The sequence below is a fragment of the Gracilinanus agilis genome, chromosome 1 (assembly GCF_016433145.1).
Source record: "Gracilinanus agilis isolate LMUSP501 chromosome 1, AgileGrace, whole genome shotgun sequence".
Lineage (NCBI taxonomy): Eukaryota > Metazoa > Chordata > Mammalia > Didelphimorphia > Didelphidae > Gracilinanus > Gracilinanus agilis.
In genome coordinates, this window is record NC_058130.1 from 774512496 (window position 1) to 774534872 (window position 22377).

General features: G+C 54.0%; 1 protein-coding gene across 1 annotated transcript in view; it reads right to left on the reverse strand.

Annotated features, from left to right (window-relative positions):
* Window positions 1–22377, reverse strand: part of TTC28 (tetratricopeptide repeat domain 28) — a 664121-nt gene that overhangs the window by 59438 nt on the left and 582306 nt on the right. Inside the window, exons 13-14 of the mRNA XM_044685476.1 lie at window positions 18740–18880; window positions 202–346 (exon numbers count right to left, since the gene is read on the reverse strand). Of these exons, the coding sequence (XP_044541411.1) occupies window positions 202–346; window positions 18740–18880 (286 nt within the window). The remainder of the gene's footprint in view (window positions 1–201; window positions 347–18739; window positions 18881–22377) is intronic.

The following is a 22377-nucleotide window of genomic DNA, read 5'->3' on the forward strand; positions in this document are numbered from 1 at the left end:
GAGAGAGAGAGAGAGAGAGAGAGAGAGAGAGAGAGAGAGAGAGAGAGAGAGAGAGAGAGAGAGAGAAAGAATGGGGGTGGTATGACTACACTGTGGAAATCTCTGGTTTTCTTTTCTCACGTTGTCAATATTGCCTTTGTGACGGGGCAGGAGGCTGTGTCCTCACCCTGGCTGCTTCCCTCCCTCGCCTCAGTGACTTACCCCTTCCATGGGTGCTATGAGCAGGTCATACAGAGCACGGAGCGGGGGCTTGGGAAGGGAGCTGGGTCTTCTGGGAAGAGAGGATGTTCCATCCTTAATAGGCGACACGGTGTTACTGAACAAACTAGTCATGCTGTGGCAGCTCCTGCAGAGAGAAGGAATGAGGGATTAATGGGGAGGGTCCGGCAGCACTTCGTGCCACGGCTGGAGCAGGCCAGGCCAGGCCAGTGACCTGGCAAAAGGCAGCTGGCCCTCGAGGGAGCCGGGGAGCCCAGGGGCTGCCTGGGGCTGCCTTCCCCGTTTGCTCTCCTTGAAGGCAATTTTCACAGAACAGCGCACACTGACAGAAACCGCAGGGTAAACCAGCTGCAGACAACAGCTTACATTTCTGTGGAGTTTTTCTACATAATCGAGCGTCCCAAAGTGCTGTTCAAAGGATTTAATTACATCCTTGTGTGGCGGGATTGTGCACAGACATACGTGAGGGCCATTTAGAACCAGCGTGGCTGCTGGGTGCTGGGCGGGAAGGAGGGAGGGTGGCACACGGAGGCCAGGGCTTCGGCGTTGGCATCAGGAGGAGGAGGTGGGCTCCGTGCCAGGGGAGAGCATTCACCTGAAAAACCAGCCGGGAGGGAAGGGACGACACCTGCAGCACGGCCACCCCTGCCTCCTCAGACGAGGCCCGGCGGGGGCACGCAGGGGCGCGTGGCTTGACAGAGACACATTCTACAATCCCACCATTCCGGCAGCCATTTCAGTGCCTGGACAAGGGGTGTCCCTGGTGCCTGGGATGGGCTTCCTCCTTCCCTCTGCCTCTGGCCAGGGCTTACTCTAGGCCAGCTGCTCAGCACGGGGACACCAAGGAGAAGATCAAAGGCCCCAGCCGAGGGGAGCCGGGGAGGCTCTGCCAGAGGCAGGAGACAGAGGGGAGGGGGGGCACCCGGGGAGAAGGCCCAGAGAGTCTGTGCTGTGTGCAGGAGGCCACTGCGGCTGGGTCACGAAGGGCCTGGAAGGGAGGCTGGTGGAGGGAGACGGGAGAGGAGGCAGGAGGCGAGCTTAGGAAGGACTTAATGCCCAGCGGAGGGCTTTGGGTTTGATCCCGGAGGCCACAGAGAGCCCCTGGAGCTTACTGAGTAGGAGAATGACCCGATGAGAGGAAGAAGCGAAGAGGCCCAGGTTGGGAGGCTGGGCCGGGCCCTTGGGGGGGCCCCTCTGGACAGCTCCTGGAGAATTCGGGGCTCCCTTTCTGGTTGTCTCCCGAGCGCACGGCCCAGGCCCAGGCCCAGCCCCACTAGGAGCACATCACCCTTCCCCACGGAAATGTATTTTATTCATTCCTTCTTCACTTCTTCTTAGCGCCTGCCCGTTCTGCATTTAGACGGTGCCCAGATCGCCACGTCGTTGGGCAGCGCCCGAGCGAGGCATGCCTGTCACTGTCCGTCCCTCGGAGCCTCCCGCCTGGCTTTGGACATCCTTCCAGGCCCGGAGAAGGCGCCGAAGGACGCGCCAGCTGCCCGGCTCCCCTTGCGCAGGGCCAGGACAAAGAGAGGGTGCCGGGCTTCTGCCACGGGCCCTGCGAGGAGCGCGACACGCCAACGGCGCAGCGTTTTCCGGGGAGTTTCTCTGCGTGTGTGTTCACGGGGGTCGCTCCTTGCCAGGGAGAGGCAGCATCAAATCACGGTGGCCACCTCCTCGGACCTCAGGATCAGGCAGGCGGTGCCGCCCTCCGCCCTCGAGGGACGAGCCCAGGCCCAGCTTTCTCGGTCCACCCCATCCATGTAAGGAGCAGGCGGTTCCCCCTGCAGGGAAGAGAGCCGGATTGGCCCCTGGAGGGGCTGCGCCGGTGCACCAGGCGGACGCGGCTCCGCATTAAACACGGGCAGCCGGAGCCCTGCCAGGGCGATGCCGAGGAGGCGGGAGAAGCCGCTCGGGGGGCCTCTTGTTCCAGGAGCCCCTCCTGTCAGACATTAGACGAGGATGTCACGGAGAATGCGGGGCGCTGATGTCAACCTCATTCCATCAAACGGGCTCTGAACAGGAGCTGCTGTCCCCGGGCGACAGGTCACTCTGGCTCCGGACATTGGAGCCCGTGGCCTCCGACCTCCTGGGGCTGAACGGCGCCCCAGAGCACGGACACGGGTCACTGCCTCTCTTGGCCTGTGAGTGGGGCCTTGTGGCCGGGCCCCACCACCACACAGAATGCCCGCACACCAGGGAGCCCGAGTGCCCCATAGCGGTGGGTCCGCCGATGAAGATTCTTAACTGGTTCTGCCGCAGGTCTGGGGACGGGCTACAGAGAAGCCTCTTGGCCGTCTCTTCTCAGACTTTCTGGGATTTCTGGGAGAGGGGCAAGTCCGCCATGTTGTCAGCAGCTCCATCTCATATCCATGGTTCTTGGCTTGTGGTCGAGAGCAAGGAGATGGCATTTCTCCCGTTGGCCTAGGAGTGGTCATAAGGGGGGACGACGGGAAGAAGCTACAGGGAGGCAGAGCTAAAAATCAACACCTTCCCGACACCCAGAAGCAGGCTTAAGGGGAAGGGGTAGGGGAGGAGCCGGGGGACTCTACGCCCACCAGCGCCCAAGTGCCTCATGGAGTGGTGCGTTCTGAGCAGGGGTGGGGTCCCCTGGATCCTCGTATGTGGCCTTGGGGGCCTCTTCCAGCTCTGCAAGTCTAGGTGGACGTGTAGGCACTCATCAGTCAGTGGAAGTCCCAAGAGAAGGCCTTCCATGGTCGTGGGCAGTGCCCTTAAAGGCCAGAGCCTGAAGGCAGGAGCCAACGGGATCGGGCATGCTTAGAGAGAGTCACTGCGGTGGCAAAGAGGCAACATGGGCATTTTTACGTCGATTGTCACTGTGTTCTGGCACTGACTGATTTTAACAAAGCCTGTCAGTCCCCAGGAGTCAATGAGGACACTCGGCTCCCCACCGATCCCATCCTCAACATCTCCAACAAGTGTCTCTGCCCAAGGACTTTTACTAATGGGGAATGTAATAGGAAATTCGGTATCCCACAAGGCTTCTAACTGGGTGGCAGCACAAACCACTGAGATTTTCTCCAGGGAGAAGAAGCAAACTGCATCCTAGGAAGCTAGTTTTGACTCCTCCACGTTGTCCCCCAGATTCTTCCTCTTGGCTGGCCATCAAGAGTGCAGGACGTGGGGCAGCTGGGTAGCTCAGTGGAGTGAGAGTCAGGCCTAGAGACGGGAGGTCCTGGGTTCAAATCCAGCCTCAGATACTTCCCAGCTGTGTGACCCTGGGCAAGTCACTTGACCCCCATGGCCCACCCTTACCAATCTTCCACCTATGAGACAATACACCGAAGTACAAGGGTTAAAAAAAAAAAAAAAAAAGAGTGCAGGACGAGGAGCGAGTCTATAGACTCCCTGGTGGCAGTAGACCTTCCTCCAAGGGGCCGGGCCTCCTCTTCTGGGACACTGGCTTCCCTAGCTTATTCCAAGCATTTTCTCACAGGAAAGGAGATGGAATCACACTGCCTGGGACTTCTTCAGCAGGTCTTGAGGAAGCAAGTAAAAGCCTGGCCCTTACCCTGGGTGGGGGTGGGGGCAGCTGCAGGGACAGGGTACAAAATCCTGCGATTGGAGTCAACAGTTCAAACTCCTGCTGTGATCAGTCCTGTGAAAGGTTCCCATTTGCTTAAGGCCTCAACAGGGTTTTTTGGCCAGGGGGCTTTATTTTATTTATTTGTTTGTTTGTTGGTTGGTTCATTCATTCATTCATTCATTCGTTTGTTCATACATTTATTCATTTATTATTAATATTATTATTATTATTATTATGGAAAATTTTTGGCCAGGAGTCTTTAATCTGTCATTCCGGCAGTTTTCCAGAAGCACAGGTATGGTGACTTCTGGGCACGCGAGACCATCTCCTATTCCTGTAAAGGCTTTTCTGTTTTCCCCAAGGCCTCTGAAGTGCACAGAAGTGGGTGCTGACTGCACCAAGGTTAAACCTAGACAGGGCCTCCAGCCTTCTGGAATTGCTTAAAAGAAGAGAAATCTAGAAGCACTATTTCAAGCCCAAAGCCAAACCAGGTGAAGTTCTTTTAGCCCCAAATATTTGTTAAGTGAGTCTTTTTTTTAAACCCTGACCTGTTTTAGAATTAATGCTGTGTATGGATTCTAAGGCAGAAGAATAGTAAGGGCTAGGCTGTGAGGGCTAAGTGACTTACCCAGAGTCACACAGCTAGGAAGTGTCTGAGGCCAGATTGAGCCACCTGGCTGCCCCTAAGTGAGTCTCTGAATAAAGTTCAAGTAGACTTCTGCTTCATCTTCTTTGTGGCTGTGGCTTTGGCACGTCACTCCCCAATCTAGCCCCCAGTTTCTCCTGTCACAAAGTAGGCAGACCTCTTCCAGGTCTGGGCTCCTGGATTCTGTGATTCTAGGGATCCCTTCCAGCTGCAACGGTCGGCAACCTTTTTGGCTATGAGAGCCATAAACACCCGCGGAAGGAGGAGGATGGAGGCAGAAGGCACTGGAATATGGGGTGGGGGCTGAAGAACCCCCTGGGGCACATCCTGGGGCTCTGCCCTGGCAGGTTGGGAGGTGGAGCCAGATAGAGCCATACGCTGCTGACCCCTGAGCTAGAGCAATATCATATGCTCGGGTCTATTCCAGTTTTAACATTAGTTTTAATGGAAGGAAATCCCAGTCTATGATCAGAAAACTTGGCTCCATCACTAGGTGGCCATGAGCTAGTCCTTTAACTTCTGCATCTGTCTCCTCACAAGTAAAAGAGAGACCAACACGTTTGCACTACTGACCTCACGGGGTTCTCCAGAGGCAAAGGCTTTAGGAACTATGGAGGGCCACGTAAATGCTGGCTATCGGAATTGTGCTCCATGTTCTACCTTGTCTTCTAGCTCTCTTAGTCTATGTTTTGTGCCCCAAACCTGGGGTTCATGATCCTCATTTTTAAAATATTTAATAGTTATGCTTCAATGTGGCGGGTTTCCTGTGCAATCCCTGTATTTTATTTTATGCATTTAAAAACATTATTCTGAGCGGGGATCCCGAGGCCTCACCGAACTGACTGCCAAGGGCTTCATGACACAAAAGTATGGAGGAACCCCTGTTTCAAGAGATCTACCTCTCAGCTCAACCATGCTGTGTTCTATTCCAAGGCCCTTCCTCGTACTAATATTCTCTGTTCTAAGGTCTCTTCAAGCTCTCTCACTCGCTGTTTGGCAGTCCCTTTAACGTTCTGGGTTCAAGGCACTGAGCTAGATCCTCTCCGAGGCTCACCTCACTTTTATGGCCCAAGAGCTGTTACAGAGCTAACGTTCTAAGAGCCCTCATTCTTGGCACGAATGACGTTGCACAGAACATGGGATTTCTCTGGTGTCTCTGAAAGCAAAAAGCTGCTATTGCTGTTTCAGTAAAGGGCCGAGCCAGTTGCCTTGTTTAAATGGAGGGAGGATGAGTTCTAAATATGAACAGAAGTCTGAGGGAAAGGAAAGCAGAGATGCAGAAGGCAAAGGCAGAACGGGAACTGGAGGTTCCCTTGGAGGGTGAGACTGCGCCCTGGACTACTGGAGAGGCCGCCACGCTTCAGGGGACAAATCGCCGGGCTGGGGATTGTAAGATTTGGGCTCTGGGTCTGTCTCTGGCTTGGCGATTCTCTTCCATCTCTCATCTGTAAAATGCGGGAGATTAGCCCACATGCCCTCCGAGGACCCTTCCTTCTCTAAAAAACGGAACGCGCAGTAAGGAAACCCTCTCTTGGCTTCAGTCAGGGTGCAACGCAGAAAAGCGCATGTTCTTAGACCTTGATTTACCACCAGAAATAGGTGTGTTTCAGCATGAACCCATTTTGTGAGCTTTACAGTTTGAGTCTAATGACTGGAGAGACCCAGAACCCTCCTCCTTCCAGGGGACTCTGTGCCACGAAGGCCGGGGCCCCCAGGAGCCGCGGGTGAGGGCTGGTGCTTGGCTACCCTCCTTCCTTCCCCCTGTAGTCTGCGGGGTGCAGACGGCTGCTTTTCCGGCTGTGTTAGAGGCACGGAGCCCCCCGAGCCATGATGAAAGAACTGTCGGGAGGCCGGTACCCGAAGGGGCAGCCTGGTGTGTTTTCTCTCTCAGATCTCCGTGGCGTCCTGTTGGCGGTCGAGCAGCCGGCTATGCCTCAGCTCTGCTGACTGTCAAATGGGCACATAAATGAGCCTTCTCTTTCACTGAATTCATCCTGATATGCTGGAGAATGAAACGGGGAGATGAGGCCTGGGGCTCCTTGCAGATGAAGAGGGAATGGACGATTCCCAGGGAGAGAAGGACATGGTGAAGCTGCCCCGGTCAGCCCCAGCGTCTGCTTTGTCCTGGCTGGCACTCGAGGCCCAGCAAGGCATCTTTGGGGGCCACCTCCTTCCTTCACCTTGGGGCAGTGGGGCCCGGAGTGAGGGGACGATCCGAAGAGCGTGGGCTCCAAATCAGTTGCCCCCTCTTCCTGGGACGTGGGCAAACTGCTTCACCTCAATAACGCTGTGGCATCGATGGCGGTCATGCTGATGCCATCTATTGGTGTGGCTGCTTATTATTGTTGTTGTTATTTTTAAACCCGAACCTTCTGTTCCAAGGCCATTCGAAAGTGGTCAGGGCTAGGCAGTGGGGTTAAGTGACTTGCCCAAGGTCACACAGCGAGGAAGTGTCTGAGGCCAGATTTGAACCCAGGTCCTTCTGGCTCTCCATCCACTGAGCCACCCAGCTGCCCATTATGATTATTTTTATCACCATCATTTTTGTTATTGTTGTCAATAAGCTGCCCTGAGCAGCCTGGGAGCACACCAGCACAAGCAGCGGCTCCAGCTGGGCTCCCAAACCAAGGATGTCTCCCTTAGGTGACTGCCAGCATCACGATGCGCCCCATTTCTGCTCCAGATGCAGCCCAGAAACTTGCTTCCTTGTCCATTCCCAGCAGATGGCACTCGAGAGTTGCTTTTGCACATGAGCTGGACCATTTCTGGCGGTGATCTTGGTGGGGCTCCCCGCTCTCCTCATTCACAGTCTCATCCCTCCACCATCACCATCTCCCCAGGGCTGGGGCCCCGAGATCCACTGCCCTGAGTCTGCTCCCTGGCCAGCAGCCCCCCTCTTCCCCCAACATACACCCAAAGGAGGAGAGGGTCCGTCACGCCAGTCACTGGACACAGGCCCCGATGGAGGGAGAGAGAGGGGGAAGCCCACTGAATCCCAAAGGCCAGAGGCGGGACGAGTCGCCTTTTCCTTCCCATAGTAAAGGAGGTGAGCATGCCACAGGCATTCGCCCCCGCTGTGGGGATGGGGGTGAGGAGGAAGGGAAGGCTTTGTGTCCTTGGAAGAGGAAGACCAGCAGGCCTAGTCAGGAACCCCCAGGAGTTCTCCTTCCCTCAGGAGGACAGAAGTGAAGAGTCCAGCCTCCCTGGGCCCTATGGGACGCTCATGGACATGGAGAGCTCCTCAGCGTGCAGGGACTTTGGGGGGAGGCCCTTCCTGGGGTGATGTGAGCAGATGAGGGATTCCCCTGAGGGAGCATCAGGGAGATGAAGAGACTTGTGTGTTACACCGGCACTAAGGCAAGGAGTAGGACTCGAACTTGGCTACTTGGCCTCCAAAACCCCGTTCTCTTTCCACGGCTCCATGTCCAAGCCCCTAATTCTAAGGTGAGGCCCCCAGAGGGGAGCGACACGGCCAACCTCACACAAGCAGGGAGTGGCCGTTGGGGCCGGGGCTGGGCGATCCGAATCCCAAGTCCGAGTCCACAGTCTCACCACTTGGCAAAGCTGCCTTTGGGGAGAGGAGCCAACCTGCGTGCAGGCACTTCTGTGACGCTGTCTCAAGTGAGTCATTTTATTGTTTAGTACCATCTGCCTTAGAGGAATGGCATCGCTACATAAGGGACCCTACCGGCTGACCAACTGCCACCAGGAGGAAGACGGGCATGAGAACCCGGCAAGGGCAGCACCTCCCAGCTCTGTCCTCACCATCTTCTGGCGAAGGGGCAGCCGCCCCTCCAGCTGCCCACTGACTGCCACCCTCAGGCAGGGGCATGAAGCAGCAGGGCTCCTGGAGAAGAGTCAGGAGGCAGCGTGGACTGGGCGGCTCAGAGCCCCCCACTCCCCTGACCCCGACAGGCCATCCACGAGGCCGAGACCCAGAGCCTTGGGGATAAGTCCGGCGTCCTCGGCCATCGCCCTGGGAAGCCTCCCCTGGGAAGGTGTCACCTGGACCTGCTCCTGCAGGGGCTGCAGCCACAGCTACGGAAGACCCAGAGCAGAAAGTCGCCACAGTCCTTGGCCCCGTCAGACGCTCCCACGGGATTTGATCGGTGGAAATGACCTTAATTCTACTCAATTCAACAAGTATTTATTAAGCATCTACTGTGTGCCAGGCGCTGTGTACACAGAAGAGGCCCCCTGACTCGCAGCTGAAGCCTTCTGTGAAGGGTCATCGTCCTCCTTAGAAGGGGAGTCCCGGGAGGGCAGGCCCTGACCCCCACCTCTTAGCCGCACGGTGCCGGGCACACAGTAAGGGCTTAATGCATCCTTCATTCAGTCACTCCAGGTGGCGAGAACTCCAGAGCTGGAAGAGAGCTGCCAAAGGGTCAAGTCCAGCCTGTACTTGATGGGGCAGCGGGCGGCTAGTGGCTAGAGCACCGGCTCTGGAGTCAGGAAGACCCAAACTCAAATGTGTCCTCAGACACCTCCTAGCTGGGTGATGTGGGCAGGCCGCTGAAGTGCTAAGCAATATAATATCATTATTAATAATCATTGATCTTGTTCTCTCCACTCCCCCTTCCATCCTGGACGAGCCTCCGACCTGAGGTCTCTGGCGATGGCGAGCCACGACCTCGAGGGGCTGCCTAGCTCACTCGCCCGCGAGGCTTCCCCCTCCCCGCCGGGGCTCCCACTCTGCTCGGGTTTCTCAGCACTTTTCAGGCCAGCAGGAACAAGTGACATGAAGCCACAGGCCTGTCATGCCAGGCATAATTCGGGAAGCTTCCATCCTGTCAGGGGACATGTTTGCTGGTGTTCCTCCTCCATTCTTGGCTGGATTGGGTTTGACTGAGGCAGAGACACAGACGGTCGTCGGCCTCCCTCTCTCTTCCAGTCCTCCAAGTCCGGTGACAGGGCAGAAGCCAAGACACCGACGGTCCGAGATACAAGGGATGACCCTGGCGTCTCCCACGTCCGACCAAGCTCTAAGTGCTCCACGGCGCCTGCTTCCGCTGCCTTCACGGATGTCCGTCCTCCTGGGGGAAGCCCCCTAACTCACCAACCTGGCTTAGCCATTCAGTGTGGCCGCTGCACATGCTCGGTGAGAGCTGGGTGCCAGCTGGACACCAAAAGAGAGTGAGCAGCTCCTCGGGCCTGGAAGGGAAGGGCAAGGGCAAGGGCAACCTTTAGGGTGACTTTCTGTGCTACCAGTGCCTGCCTCCAAGGGGGAAAATTCTTAGGAGACCCTGTGTGGATGGCTCGTACCCCCACACCCCTGCCCTATCTCATGGTATGGTCTTTCCTTCAATGTATTATTTTTTTTAAACCCTTAACTTCTGTGTATTGGCTCCTTGGTGGAAGAGTGGTAAGGCTGGGCAATGGGGGTCAAGTGACTTGGCCAGGGTCACACAGCTGGGAAGTGTCTGAGGCCGGATTTGAACCTAGAACCCGTCTCTAGGCCTGGCTCTCAATCAGCTACCCAGCTGCCCCCAGTATGGTCTTTCCTATTGCCTGGGGATCTACGGATTGTCTTCGAGGTGACCATCTTGGGCTCTTGTCTTCCTGTCTCAGGTCTCTGCCTGCTTCTCTGTCTCTGGGGCTGCAGGCCTTGGTAGGTGGCTCCTGCACGAGCCAGATGCCACTGTTGAGGGTCGGCCTCAGCCTGGCACCTAGTCAGGTGTCTGAGAACGCATTCGAGAGGCAGGTCCCACCTGAGCCTCCCGGCACAGAAGGCAGCTGGGGGCCCACGAGGAACAGTATCCTGCCAGCATTCATCCAGACTGTACGTTTTCCTTTAAATTACAGCACCGAGTCTGACAAGGTTCTGTATCTGGAATCCTGGCTGTCAAAGTCTCACCGAGGAGCCGCTTCCATCTCGAGCCTCATTAGCATGACTTCCCAAGGAATGTGCCTTGCCACAGGGCCCATCGGATGGCACAATCCCTCCCCGGGGTGTATGTGCATGGGGGGGGGGCAAGAGCAAAGGGAGCGCGCAAGTTCTCCTTGAGGAGTCACCACGTAAATGATAGACACCCGAATCATTATTTATTTCTCGAAAAAGGAGAGAAATCCCATAGTCTGGAGGTACAGCAGCTCCATTAAAGGTGTGACTGGCTTTTCTCTGCTGTCTGTCACTTCTTCCTCCTCACATGCTAATCAATTCCCTCAGCCTTCTGGGAAACCTGTTTTCTCACCTTTTCAGGATCTCTTTATCATTCATTTGCACTTTCCAGGGGACCAGCCTCACCGGCTTCTTGTCAGCTCCAAGACCTCCAGTCACAGAGGCAGGTGTTTGCCAGTTACTCTGGGCTTTATCTCCTCCCCAGGACACACAGACACACAGATGGACAGTGTGGCTGGAGGCAGTGTTTATACTTATTTGCTGCTATTTGGCTGTGCTGAGCCTCAGTTTCCTCAATTCTCAGGCAGGGAGCTTGGCTAAATGATCTCAAAGGACATGCCTAATGTGAACTTTTCATAAATCTAAGTCAGGATGAGAAGAGCATAGTGGGAGAGAGAGACACACAGACACAGAGAGAGTCTGAGAAAGACAGACAAACTGAGACAGGAGGAGACGGAGAGGGAGGATGGGAGGAAGAGAGGGAGGTAGGAAAGAGGAAAGAGGAGGTGAGACTGGTTTTCTCAGGAAAAACTGGGTTGGAATCAAAGCTTTGCCATTTGCCATCTGAATGACCTCAGCACGAGTCCCTTGGCTGCTCTGGGACTCAGTTTCTCCATTTGTTAAAGTAAGGGGTTGGCCAAGTTGACCTCCAACATCCCTTCTCTCTACCTCTCTAGTGCTGGAATCCCAGCCACAGGCCGGGTCTCCAGACAGGACCAAGAGATAACCACTAGAGGGCCCCATGCCTCAACTTTCCTTGTCCACCTGTGTGGAATTCCTACCCATCCAAGCCTAGGAAGCAAGCAAGCAACAGTCCTGCTCTTGTGCCAGTTCCTCACCATTTGCACAGGGGCCTCTGAAGGAGAGGAAAAATCAAACGGGCCTTTCTACCGGCGAGTAGAATGCCATTCCAGCATTGCTGGAGGAGTGCAGGAGAGAATGCTCTGGACCTGATGCCCAGAAGCCTGGGCTCCTCCTAATTCCTATTCACGGCCCCTCTCTTGGTGCTTCATTTCCTCAGGTCTAAAAACCAGAGACTAGCTGGGTGAGGAAAGCATTGGGTTTAGACCTAGAAAACACGGATTCGAATCTGGCTCTGCTCTCGCTGGGCTGTGTGGCCTCCATCTGTCCCTCCCCTTCTCTGGGCCTCTGTTTCCTTGACCCGAGGACCCTGTGATGCAGGGGCCTGCTAGCTCCTTCCAGCTGGGAAGTCCTGCGGCCAAGCAGCCTCCAAATGGCCGGGTCCGTTGTGGTTGCGGCTGACTTTTTACATTTCTAGATCCCCCCCTCTTTGGCTCTGGGCGGTGCTGGGGACACTCTAATATCCCACCTGGTGGCTGGGCTATATATTCCGCACCTGCCCAGGGGCTGGCTGACTTGCTGATTTAAACAGGCGTCAGCTCCTGCCAGGTTTTAAGACATCGACAGAAAAATAAATTGGCAAAATCCATTATATTCCCGTAGTCAGAGGAGCCTTTCTGCTCCATTTTTCTTACCGACTGCTGGCATAAGGAAAGAATCTTCCTTCTCCCTGAAGCCTCAGACAGTGTGTCTTAGCCCCTGGGAATGATGCTGTCAGATGCCACATGTTAACCACTTCCCCCACTAAATTACAGCTGGTTCCTGCCCGCTCTGCTCCCTAATTGCAGAGGGACTCTGGGTCCGAGCGCCCGGGGACTCCCTCTCCACGACACGCAGGTCTCCGCAATGACCCCCTTCTGCACTGGCAGGGCCCGACTCCAGCCTTTCCAGGAGAGAGAATGCGTCCGATGCTGGCCTGGAACCAGTCTCTGTTTTTCCTTTGTTTTAGGGCCTCCACGTCCCACTGTGCCCGCCGGCACTGAATGCCACTCAGAGGTCCTGTGACGGCGGTGCGCTCCGTGGGAACCTCTGCAGCATGCTATTATCTGTCTGCACTGGTATCCATCCTGTTCATTATAATGAGCTCTTCTCCTTACTATGAAAGCGGAAGATGGTGCCAACTAGCATTAGATGATGGTGCCCGTGAGGGGCCTGACTACAGACTAGGTCCAGCTTCCCTCTGGGCCCCCAGGACATCAGAGGGCTCATGAGATCACCCAAGTGCCCAGCCAAGATGATGCTCTTGTTGCCATTTTTCTTGGGAAGAAACACAACTAGATCTGTGGGGAAAGGATGTACCGGCGGGTAGATGGCCTGAGTCCATCGGCCTAAAGGGATTGTGGTCAGCTGGAAATCAAGGGCCTTTGGGGACCAGGAATGGAGAAAGAGGACCAAAGAGACCCACAAGGCCCCTTCCCTGGGACGGTCTGCTCAGCCATAAGTCAGGTCTGAAATCAGTCCAGTCACGCCATGGGTCACATGACGTGCCCTGAGGTTCAGGGCTAGTGTTTGACCTCCCTTTTACAGTCACCCCAAAATGAGCGCCTCGGCAGTGTTGCCCAGTGGGAAGTGAGCCGACTATGGCACGGGGCCGGGAGCCTTGCGTGGCCCGTGCATGCCACGTGTGTAACCTCTTGCTTGGCGAGTGGTCTGCAGGCGCAGTGATTTGCTCATGGAATGGGCCCCAGAGCTGTAGGAGAGTGAATCAGGGAAGAGGAGGGACTCCACCGTCTTTTCCCAGGGGGCACAGAGTGGGCACCAGGCTGGGACAGGCATTGGCAGAGCGAGAGCCCACATCCGAGGTGGCGAGACACCAGCCTGGCTCCGGGGAGTGTGCGCAGGGCAGGATTGGGGGGTCCTCCCGTTCCTGGGGATGGTCCGGCCCTTGGAGCCTATGGGTGTAGGAAACACACAGTCCCACACTCACCTGTTAGGCTGGGGCTCTGCACCAGATGGGAGGGCCTGAGATGAGTGGAATGCCCTGGAGGGCCGAGCCTCTCGCACCTGCTGTTCTGCAAAAGGCAGGAGACTTTCTGCTCATTCTTCTTTCCCTTTCCCTTCAGTTAATGTGTCCTACTTAACTGCCCAGGGTTCAGTGCCCCCATGTGAGTAAGCCCCAGGGTGAAGCCTTGCCCCCCTGTGGCAGGGCTCTCACTGTGCAGTTAGTAGGGCAGGCCATCCCCAGGCAGCTCCCGATAGCTGCACCCTGGTTTCATAGTGCTCCAGGGCTCACTGTTTCTGAAAAGGCACTCGGACAACAGAGGCATCCTGGCGGTGTGGGTTAATGAGTGCCACTCTGCCCCTGGCACCAAGGCCTGATTTAGCTTCTGCCCGGTGATGAGAGCCACAGACGGCGAAGCCCCAGAAAAGAGATCAGAGACAAAAACCAATTCCCCAACACATGCAGGAGAAAAACCACCAGGCCTGGAAGTACCAGCAGGAAGCTTGCCTTCAAGCCTGCTAAAGCTGCTAGACACTCGAGCGTCCAATGCCCCATCAAACGGCCAAACTGAAGGAAGCCCGCAGGCCAGGCAGGCAGGGCTCTGGGCATCTAAGAGATACCTCCACAGGGCCCAGCCTGGGCTTAGTCAGGAGCTGGGAGGGCCTCCTGCCCAGGTTGGGGGCTCCCGTCTCCCTCCAGCTGACCTAGCAGGGGGAAGGAGAGTCGGCTCCTCTCTCAGCTTTGGCCCCTCTGCCGAGGTTCCCTCAGCCTCGTCCCAGCTGGCACGTGTACCCCGGAAAGGCAGCTGCTTGCCCTCCGACAGGCTACGCCAGTTATCTTAGTCTTACACTTCAGTACTGCCTTCTAGCACCCACACTGTTTCCCTTGATCCCGACGGCCCCGTGAGCAAAGCTTTCTCTCCATTTTATAGCTCAGAGACAGGAAGCGATTACCTCCCAGGTCAAAGCAGCCATCACAAAGCCCTGGCGCATGGCATTAGAGATCTCAGAATGAATCCCAGACCCAGAGGCCGTCCAGGCAAAGAATCACCCGTTCTGGAGTTAGGAGGGGAACTGGGTCCCAAAGGAATGTAACAGGGCAGATACATGGACATCCACTCCCTGCCAAAAGAGGGGGACCCCACCACTTCTCCAGCCCATCCATCCTGCTATTGACGAGTGTTAGGTCTGGAGTCATCTTCCTGAGTTCGAATCCAGCCTTCGACACCCGCTAGCTCTGTGACCTTAGGCAAGGTACTTCACCCCTTTGTCTCAGTTTCCTCATCTGTAAAATGAGCCGGAGAGGGAAATGGCAAACTGCCCCAAATGTCTTTGCCAAGAATGGAGTCACAAAGAATCATGAAAGATGAAACAACGAAAAATGGATAAGACGTTTTTCTTACACAAAATCTAAGTGTGTCTTCCTTCTTTAGCTTCCCTCCGCCACTCCTTGGGTCCAAACAGAAGGTTCCTGTCTCCTCCACATGACAGCTCCTCCTAGCCTCAGATCCCAGAAAGGGATTCTCTCATTCCTCCCTGAATCCTCTGTTCTCCCTCCCTTTTGCCAAACTATCCTCATGTGGCACGGATCCAAGGTCCATTGTCATCTTGTTTGCCCAATTACTATCTGAGAAATAACATCCTGGATAATAGATCAGGGAGTGGATGGAGTCAGGAAGGTCTGGGTTCAAATCCCACCTTAGACAGACACTGGTCATGGGGCCTGAGGCTAGTGACTCAACCTTTCTCGAAGGGGCCTAGACAGGGCTCCAGGCTCCCTCTTCCTGCCCAGCTTGGACTCTGTGGCCTGTGCACATACCGTGTCTGGTGGCTCACAGGGGCTTGCTGGGAACAGGGGACGTAAATACTCTCTGAATGTGACTTTGTGATGAGTCAGGTGCCAGCCGGAGACATCCCCGGAGGAAAGCGCGTGCCGTGAGCCACAGCCAATCAGACAAGAAATGGGAAGGCCAAGCCCCGGGCGCTGCTCAGTGTGAGAGGGGCAGCGGTGCCCAGGTCAGTACCAGCCAGTGCCCAAAGATGGTGTGTTGTCATGAGTCCAGGATTTGGGCTCAGGGGATGTGGATTTGGCTTGGGTCCACCCCTCAACAGCTGCGGGCCAATCACTTCTCTATGGTTTTATCATCTCCAAAGTAGGAATAATAATAACGATCACATCCCCTGCTTTTCCCTAAAATCTCGGGGAAGGGGGCGGATTATCAGGAAAGGTCTCCCGAAGGACACGGCCCTCGAGCTAAGCCTGGAAGGGAGCCGGAGTCTCCAGGCACAGGGACAGGAGGTGGAACGTGATCTCCGGGGAGCAGCCAAGAAGTCAGTTTGGCCAGAAGGAAAGCGAAGGGCCAAAGGAGGGCCTGGAGGCACGTAAGATATTCCTGAAGCTTTTTAGGCAAGCAAGTGCCACGGCCGTCCTTGGGCCTTCGGAATATCACTTTGCCAGCTGGATGGAGGATGGACTGGAGAGGCTGCGAGAAAGGAGGCCGATTAGGAGGCAGTTACAAGCCTCTGGGTGAGAGTCAGGAGGGCCTCCTCTGAAGGGCCGGACACAGGGGTGGAGGGAAAGAGGCAGATGCTGGCCTCTCCTTCAGTGGCAGAGTGGAGGGAGTGTTGGCAAAGGGGGTGGTGCTGCCCTCAACAGCAACAGAAAAGCTCAAAAGGGACTGGGTGAGGGGAAAGAAGAATTCTGTTTCAGGCATGCTCCGTTTCCCACAGCATGAGACATCCGGGTGGAGAAGCACGACTTGTGAGAGTTTATGGCTGTGGAGACCAGGGGTCGGCTGCATAGACGAGGGCACCGAACCCTTGGGAGCTGATGGCATCAACCCAGAGAGCACGAGGAGAGAAAGGCCCAGGCCAGAGCCCTGGAGACACCCACCCAGGGACATGTTTGATGACCCAGCAGAGAAGACTGAGAAGGTTGGTCAGCCGTGTAGGAGGAGGGCCGGGGAACAGCTCTCTGCTCTTCACATGGCTCTGTGTCTCCTCTGCTTCAACCTTCTTCTCAAGGATGGCCTGCCCGGCCGGCCTAGGAGCCTTTCGTCCACTTTCTCCTTCCCTTCCCACCAGGGTCCGCCCAGGATGCTGGAGGCTTTCCTGCCCTTCTCCTGACATCCCAGGAGCACAGTCACAAGGGATGTGGGTCCTCCTGGCTCTAGCCAGATGTCCGGCCTCTCTGCTTCTCAGATCACACGTTTCTCCGAAGACTTCTACTTCTTCACTGGTCAAACTTTGTAGCCACCGCGAACCTCTCAATTAGCCTCTGTGGAATACTCATTTTCAGTTCTTTGGATCCAATTATACTGGTGGAACTTTAGTATCAGAAAGATGGGCCTTTGGGGAGAAGCTGGGGGTCATTAAAGGAGCTCTACAATTTCCTAAAGGCAACGCAGCCTCCCCTCTAGTTAATGCTGGGGCCGACTTGCTGTCTGGTTGTACTGCGCAAAAGTGCACGTGCACACGCACACACACACACACGCACACACTCACTCACAAACAGAAGCAAGCCCTAGAGTTATCCACCCAATGACACGTCCTATTCTGGGTGAGAGTCGTCATTCGCTGTGTTTGTCCAGGGGGAATGGTCAAGCCAAATTCTTCATCAAAGACACGTTAAAAAAAAAGACAGGAACCTACTAAACCCAGAGCACCATTTTATATCCACGTTAAATGGCTAAATAGATCAAAACTACAATAATTGGAGGCTGCATCCACCCGGCCACGGGGCGGGGGGTAGGTGGGATTGGGGAGCTAAGGAGGTGGGGGGCTCCTAGAGTTCTTGGTTGGACCAGCCCCCCCTTCCCCCAGCTCCTCGGCCCAAGCGGTGCCTGCACTAGGAGATACACAATAAATAGCATCCTTTGCCCCGACAAAGACCCGAAGTTTGCTCATGGAAATGGGTGTCGGAAGGGCTGCGGCTTGTGAGTTACTGGGAAAGTGGGCAGTTTTCTGTCCTTTCAGGATTTCTCTTGGATGAATTTGTGCATGAGCAAATGTGAAATTCACATTTATTCAGATTTGTTCCCTCATTGATCAATCATGTTGACACAAATTCTCATTCTCAAAACAAGTGTTAGGGCAGAACTGGCTGGATTGGCTGAAGAGTCCCTCCGTCCCCACGCCCTCCTCACAAATGCCAGCACCTGTCACGGGCAGTGCCACCCGGCCTTCTGAAGAGAGACAAAATGCCACCACCTAAGCAAGCCTTTCTGCCTTCCCACAGCTGTAATGATCTCTTCCTCTTCTCTCCTCTCCTCTCCTCTTCTCTTTCCTGCTCGGTGTCTCCTTCTCTCCGGCCCCTCAAATTCTCTTGGGTCTATTTGTATATACATTGTACCCCCTGCGCCAGCAGAAGGAAAGCTTCTTAAGGACGGGGACTGTCTCATTTGGGGTTGTCCTCCGAGTGCCTAGCACTGGAGGGATGGGGGCACAGAGCAGGAGGTCCAGTGATGCATGTTGTCACTGGCCAGAGCAGGAGCGTTTTTCATATCCGGTGGGCTACCAGGTTCAGCCGGGCTGCTGACCCCCGGCCTCCCTTCCATCCCATCTAGCATCTGGGAAAGCAAACACTCGTTTGTCACCTCGGCAGAGAGAAGAAACAAGGACACAGAGGAGGGTGGGAGAAGCTGCCCCCCGTAACCCCACGCACAGTGCTGGCCCTCCTGGCTCTCGGCTTCAGGGGACCCCTCCTCCCTCCAGGCCCCCCTTCTTTTGTGGCCGGGGCCCCAGCCTCTCTCTAAGGGGCTGTCAAAATGGGGTTGCCAGCCAGTTGCTAGGCAACCAGTGAAACAGAGCGACAGCTGCCTCCCAGTTGACCGCTTTCGGGTTGTTCTCCCCGTGATGAGGACGGGGACGTGACACAGATTCTCGGGGTGAGGCCTAGGCCTAGCCCACCTGCCCTCAGCCTGGGAGAAACCCCGGAGAAGGCCCAGAGGGCTGTCATTGGGAAAGTCTCCCCTTTGGTGAGAGGGGGGAGAGGGCACCAAAGCCTCCCTTTAAATAATTAAGAAGGGCAGCCAGTGCATCTGGGCCCCCCCAGACCCTTCCATCTCCCTGTCTCTTAGTTCACCCTGGAGATGCTCATTTCTCCACTGTTCTGGAACACTCGCAGGCCCTGGTGAGGAAGGCTCAAGCCTGGTCTGGGATCCACCCACAGAACTTAGTTCATGAGTGTGTCAAGGCAGCTGGGAGACCCATTGTTTGGAGGAACAGCTGGTGTCCCCCTGGGCCTCTTTTCTGAGCCAAATGAGGGTGAGCACGGAGCCACACTTTGGCCTAGACTGGAGACTGTTCAGGGAGGGCATCCTGCTGGCAGTGGCTGCTTCCCTTGTGACCCCAGGACCATGGCCCAGCATGGCCTGCTTTGAGCCGTCCCCTCCTGCCCCCCGACACTCACCGATTAAAGAGGTGATTCCGGCTGACCATCCTCAGGAAGCCCGTGGGATCTGTGACCGAGGCGAGCTTGCTGTTCATCTCCTCAAACTGCTGGTCCATGATCTCTCCAGCCTCACTCTCTGTCTCACTGCTGGCACAAGCCCTGCAAGAAGAGCAGCAGGAAGGGTATCACAGAGAGAAAAGGGAAGAGGGAAGACAAGGGCCCACATGGCACGCCTCCTAGGCTTGTTGGGGGCCTCCTGGGCTTGTTGGGGGCCTCCTGGGCTTGTTGGGGGCCTCCTAGGCCTTGGATTCTGCTATTAGGTTTCCGTGGGATCTTTTCCTTCTTTGACTCTCAGTGCTCTCACCCATACAATGTGGGCTGTTGGGCTCCTTAATGTCCATCACTCCTTCCCAGTGCCCCAAACGTCCTGGGGTTTTACAGAGGGAAGGGGTGCAGAATATTGGATGACCTTGGTGGGTCTACCCCTGATCCAGACTGGTTGTGTGACCCCGGACAAGCCAGTGCCCCAGGGAACAAAGACCAGGAGCCTTTTATAGGCCCACCTATAAGAGCAGAGGGAATTTTTCATGCTGATAAAATCACAAACCTATTAAAGGCAGAAAGGTCTGCCCACTCACCAACGTCGATTCGTGGTAGGTGGAGGCATGACGATGCCCTTACAGAGAGGTTCTCTGAATATACGTGTTTGTCATTCCCTCACTTAAAAATCTTCAATGGATTCTTGGCTCCCTCCTGAATAAAGCCCCAGTTCCTTGGCCAAGCTCTTGAGAACCTGGTACCAGAAGTCCTCTCCAGTCTTCTCTTCTCATTACCACCTTAGGCAAGCCCTTGGCTAGAACTGTATGGGCCCCTTGACCCTTCCATCTTGTACCACCTCCAAATCCTCTGCCCTGAGCACTGACTGTCTGGTCCACTCACGCACATCTTGCATGGACTACTCAAGTCATTAGAGACTGAGATCACTTCAAGGGCCAGATCCACGCTATAGATCGTAGACTTTATAGATCAGTCTATAGGTTTTACCTTTTTTGTATCATGGACCTCTTTTGGGGACTCAAAATAATGTTAAGTGCATAAAATGCATAGAATTATACAAAGAAAACCAATTCTATTGAAAGAGACGTCATTTTTCTCCATCTAAATTCATAGAGCCTGGGGGAGCCCCTAATTCTGGTCCCATCCTGCAGATGAGGGAAAAGACTCTACTAGGAGCACAGAGCTGTCAAGGGCCAGCTCACAGATCTGAGCCCAGGTCTGCTGATGGTAAAGCCAGTGCTCTGAGCCTTGCTCTGTCCCCAAGATGGTGCCCTCCAGGATGCTTAGTATAATGGTTGGCCCAAAAAAGGAAGGTAGGTACTAGGATGGGGCGGTGCTTCCCAAGGTCAGTGTATGCAGATCTTAATCTCTACATGATTGTTTAGAAACTGTCTCAGCATCTAACAAGGCCTTTGAGACTAGAAACCAGTAGATTGTACCGGTACTTTGTTGGTGGGCCAAATCCCAAAGGACAAAAGGCTCCTGAAATTATTAAGACATGTACTGGCTCTGGGCTTCTGGGAAAACTGCATAGCCTGCAGTAATCATTCACCTTGAGGCCACAACGTGGAATCTTTGGAAGGGAAAGATATTTCAGATTTAGCACACATACTCTAGGCAAAAGCCCTCATATAGGTGGGATTTACCACCAATTTGTAGGAAGGTTTTCCAAGTGAAATTCAGCCCACAGACAAATTTGAGATTCCCCAGCATTGACATCCTCTCACAAAAAATATCTTCCTGTTTGATAAATGGTCAAAGGATATGAAGAGGCATTTTCAGATGATGAAATCAAAGCAATCCATAATCATTTGAAAAAATGCTCTTAATCACTATTGATTAGAGAAATGCAAACTAAAAAAATTTTGAGGCACCACCTCACACGTATCAGATTGGCTAATATGACAGAGAAGGAAGATGACAAATGTTGGAGGGGATGTGGGAAAATGGGACACTAATACCCTGTTGGTGGAGCTGTAAACCAGTCTCCTAAAGAGACCATAAAAAAAGAGAAGGACCTATATGAACAAAAATATTTATAGAGGTCCTTTTTGTGGTGGTAAAGAACTGGAAAATGAGAGAAAGCTCATCTTTTGGGGAATGGCTGAACAAGTTGTGGTATATGATTTTGATGGAATACTAATGTGTTATAAGAAACGATGAACAGGGTGGTTTCAGAAAAACCTTGGAAGAATTACATGAAATGATGCAGAGTGAAGAGAGCAAAACCAAGAGAACACTGCCCACGGTCACGGTGATAATGTATGATGATCAATTATCAATGACGTCGCTATTCTGAGCAATACAGTGATCCAAGACACTTCCAGATGACTCATTATGAAAAATGTTAGCCACTACTAATTGAGGCTGAATGTAGATCAAAGCAGACTCTTTTCCACTTTATTTTTTCATGTTTTTTTTATGGCATGTCTTCTACAATATCATTAATATGGAAATTTGTTTTGCATGATTGAATATGCATCACGGATATCAAATTGCTTACTGTCTCAGGGAGGATGGAGGATCTAGAGGGAATTTGGAGCTCAAAATTTTGTAAAACAAATGTTAAGAATTATTTTTACATGTATTGGAAAAAAATAAAATATTATTGAAAAAAAAGTACAGGATGATCCATTTGAGCACCAGAGACCAACGTCCAAGAGGTGGCCTTCGTTAGACTGGCCAGTTCCCATGAGGCCAAGCTTTTGGACAGTTTCCAGGAGACAGATGGCCCAAGGGAGAGACTTTGGGGGATTGTGAGGTAGGAGGTGGGAGAAGGAAAGTCAAGCTAGCTGTCCCTGCCTCCAATCCTGCTGGATGCTGGATGGTTTATGGTAATCTCCTGACTGTCTTGGCTGAACTTCTAGCTGCCCTGGGCTGATCTTGCAGGGGGATCCCCAATTAGGCTAGGCTTTGTTAAAATGGTTTTTATGTTGTTGTTCGCCTTTCTATTCCATGCCCACAATAACTCTGTGAGCTAAAAAGGTTTCCTAAATGATTCCCATTTCCCAGAGGGAGAGGAGGCCTAGAGATGGTCTCCAACTTGCCCAAGGTCACACAACTAGTCAAGTACACAGAGACTTTGAACCCAGTCTCTTGATTCCCACTCGTGGGCTCTCTAGCCGTCTTCATGCTCTTTCCTCATGGCTTTGGGCCCCATACACACTATGTGCTTTCTCTCTGAGGGTTCAGGTTTGATCCGAAAATAGAAAGTAAGAGGCTATTTGGAGTTGGGGGGGGGGGTTGACTGTCTGCAGACTTCACTGCCTCCTTTCAGAGCCAGGAGAGGAGAGATGTCAGGTCCTTTTTCACACTGTCTTCAGCTGAGAAGAGGGATTGGTAAAAGGCTTAGGAACCTCCAGGGGGGATTCTTGGCCCCTTAGAGAGACTGTAAATATCTCAGAACAAGCTCTTTTGCCCAGGGACGTGTTTATCACCACATGCTGCTGCCTGTTCAGTTCTGACAAATTTTTGCTTGTCACTCAGCAAGATACAAAGGTGAGAAGAACGAGCCCGAGCTCGCTTTCTCTTCCATCATCTTTCGGCTGGCTACCTTCACACCCTGGCGGCAGATGCAATTCTCTGTCCGATTTTAATTC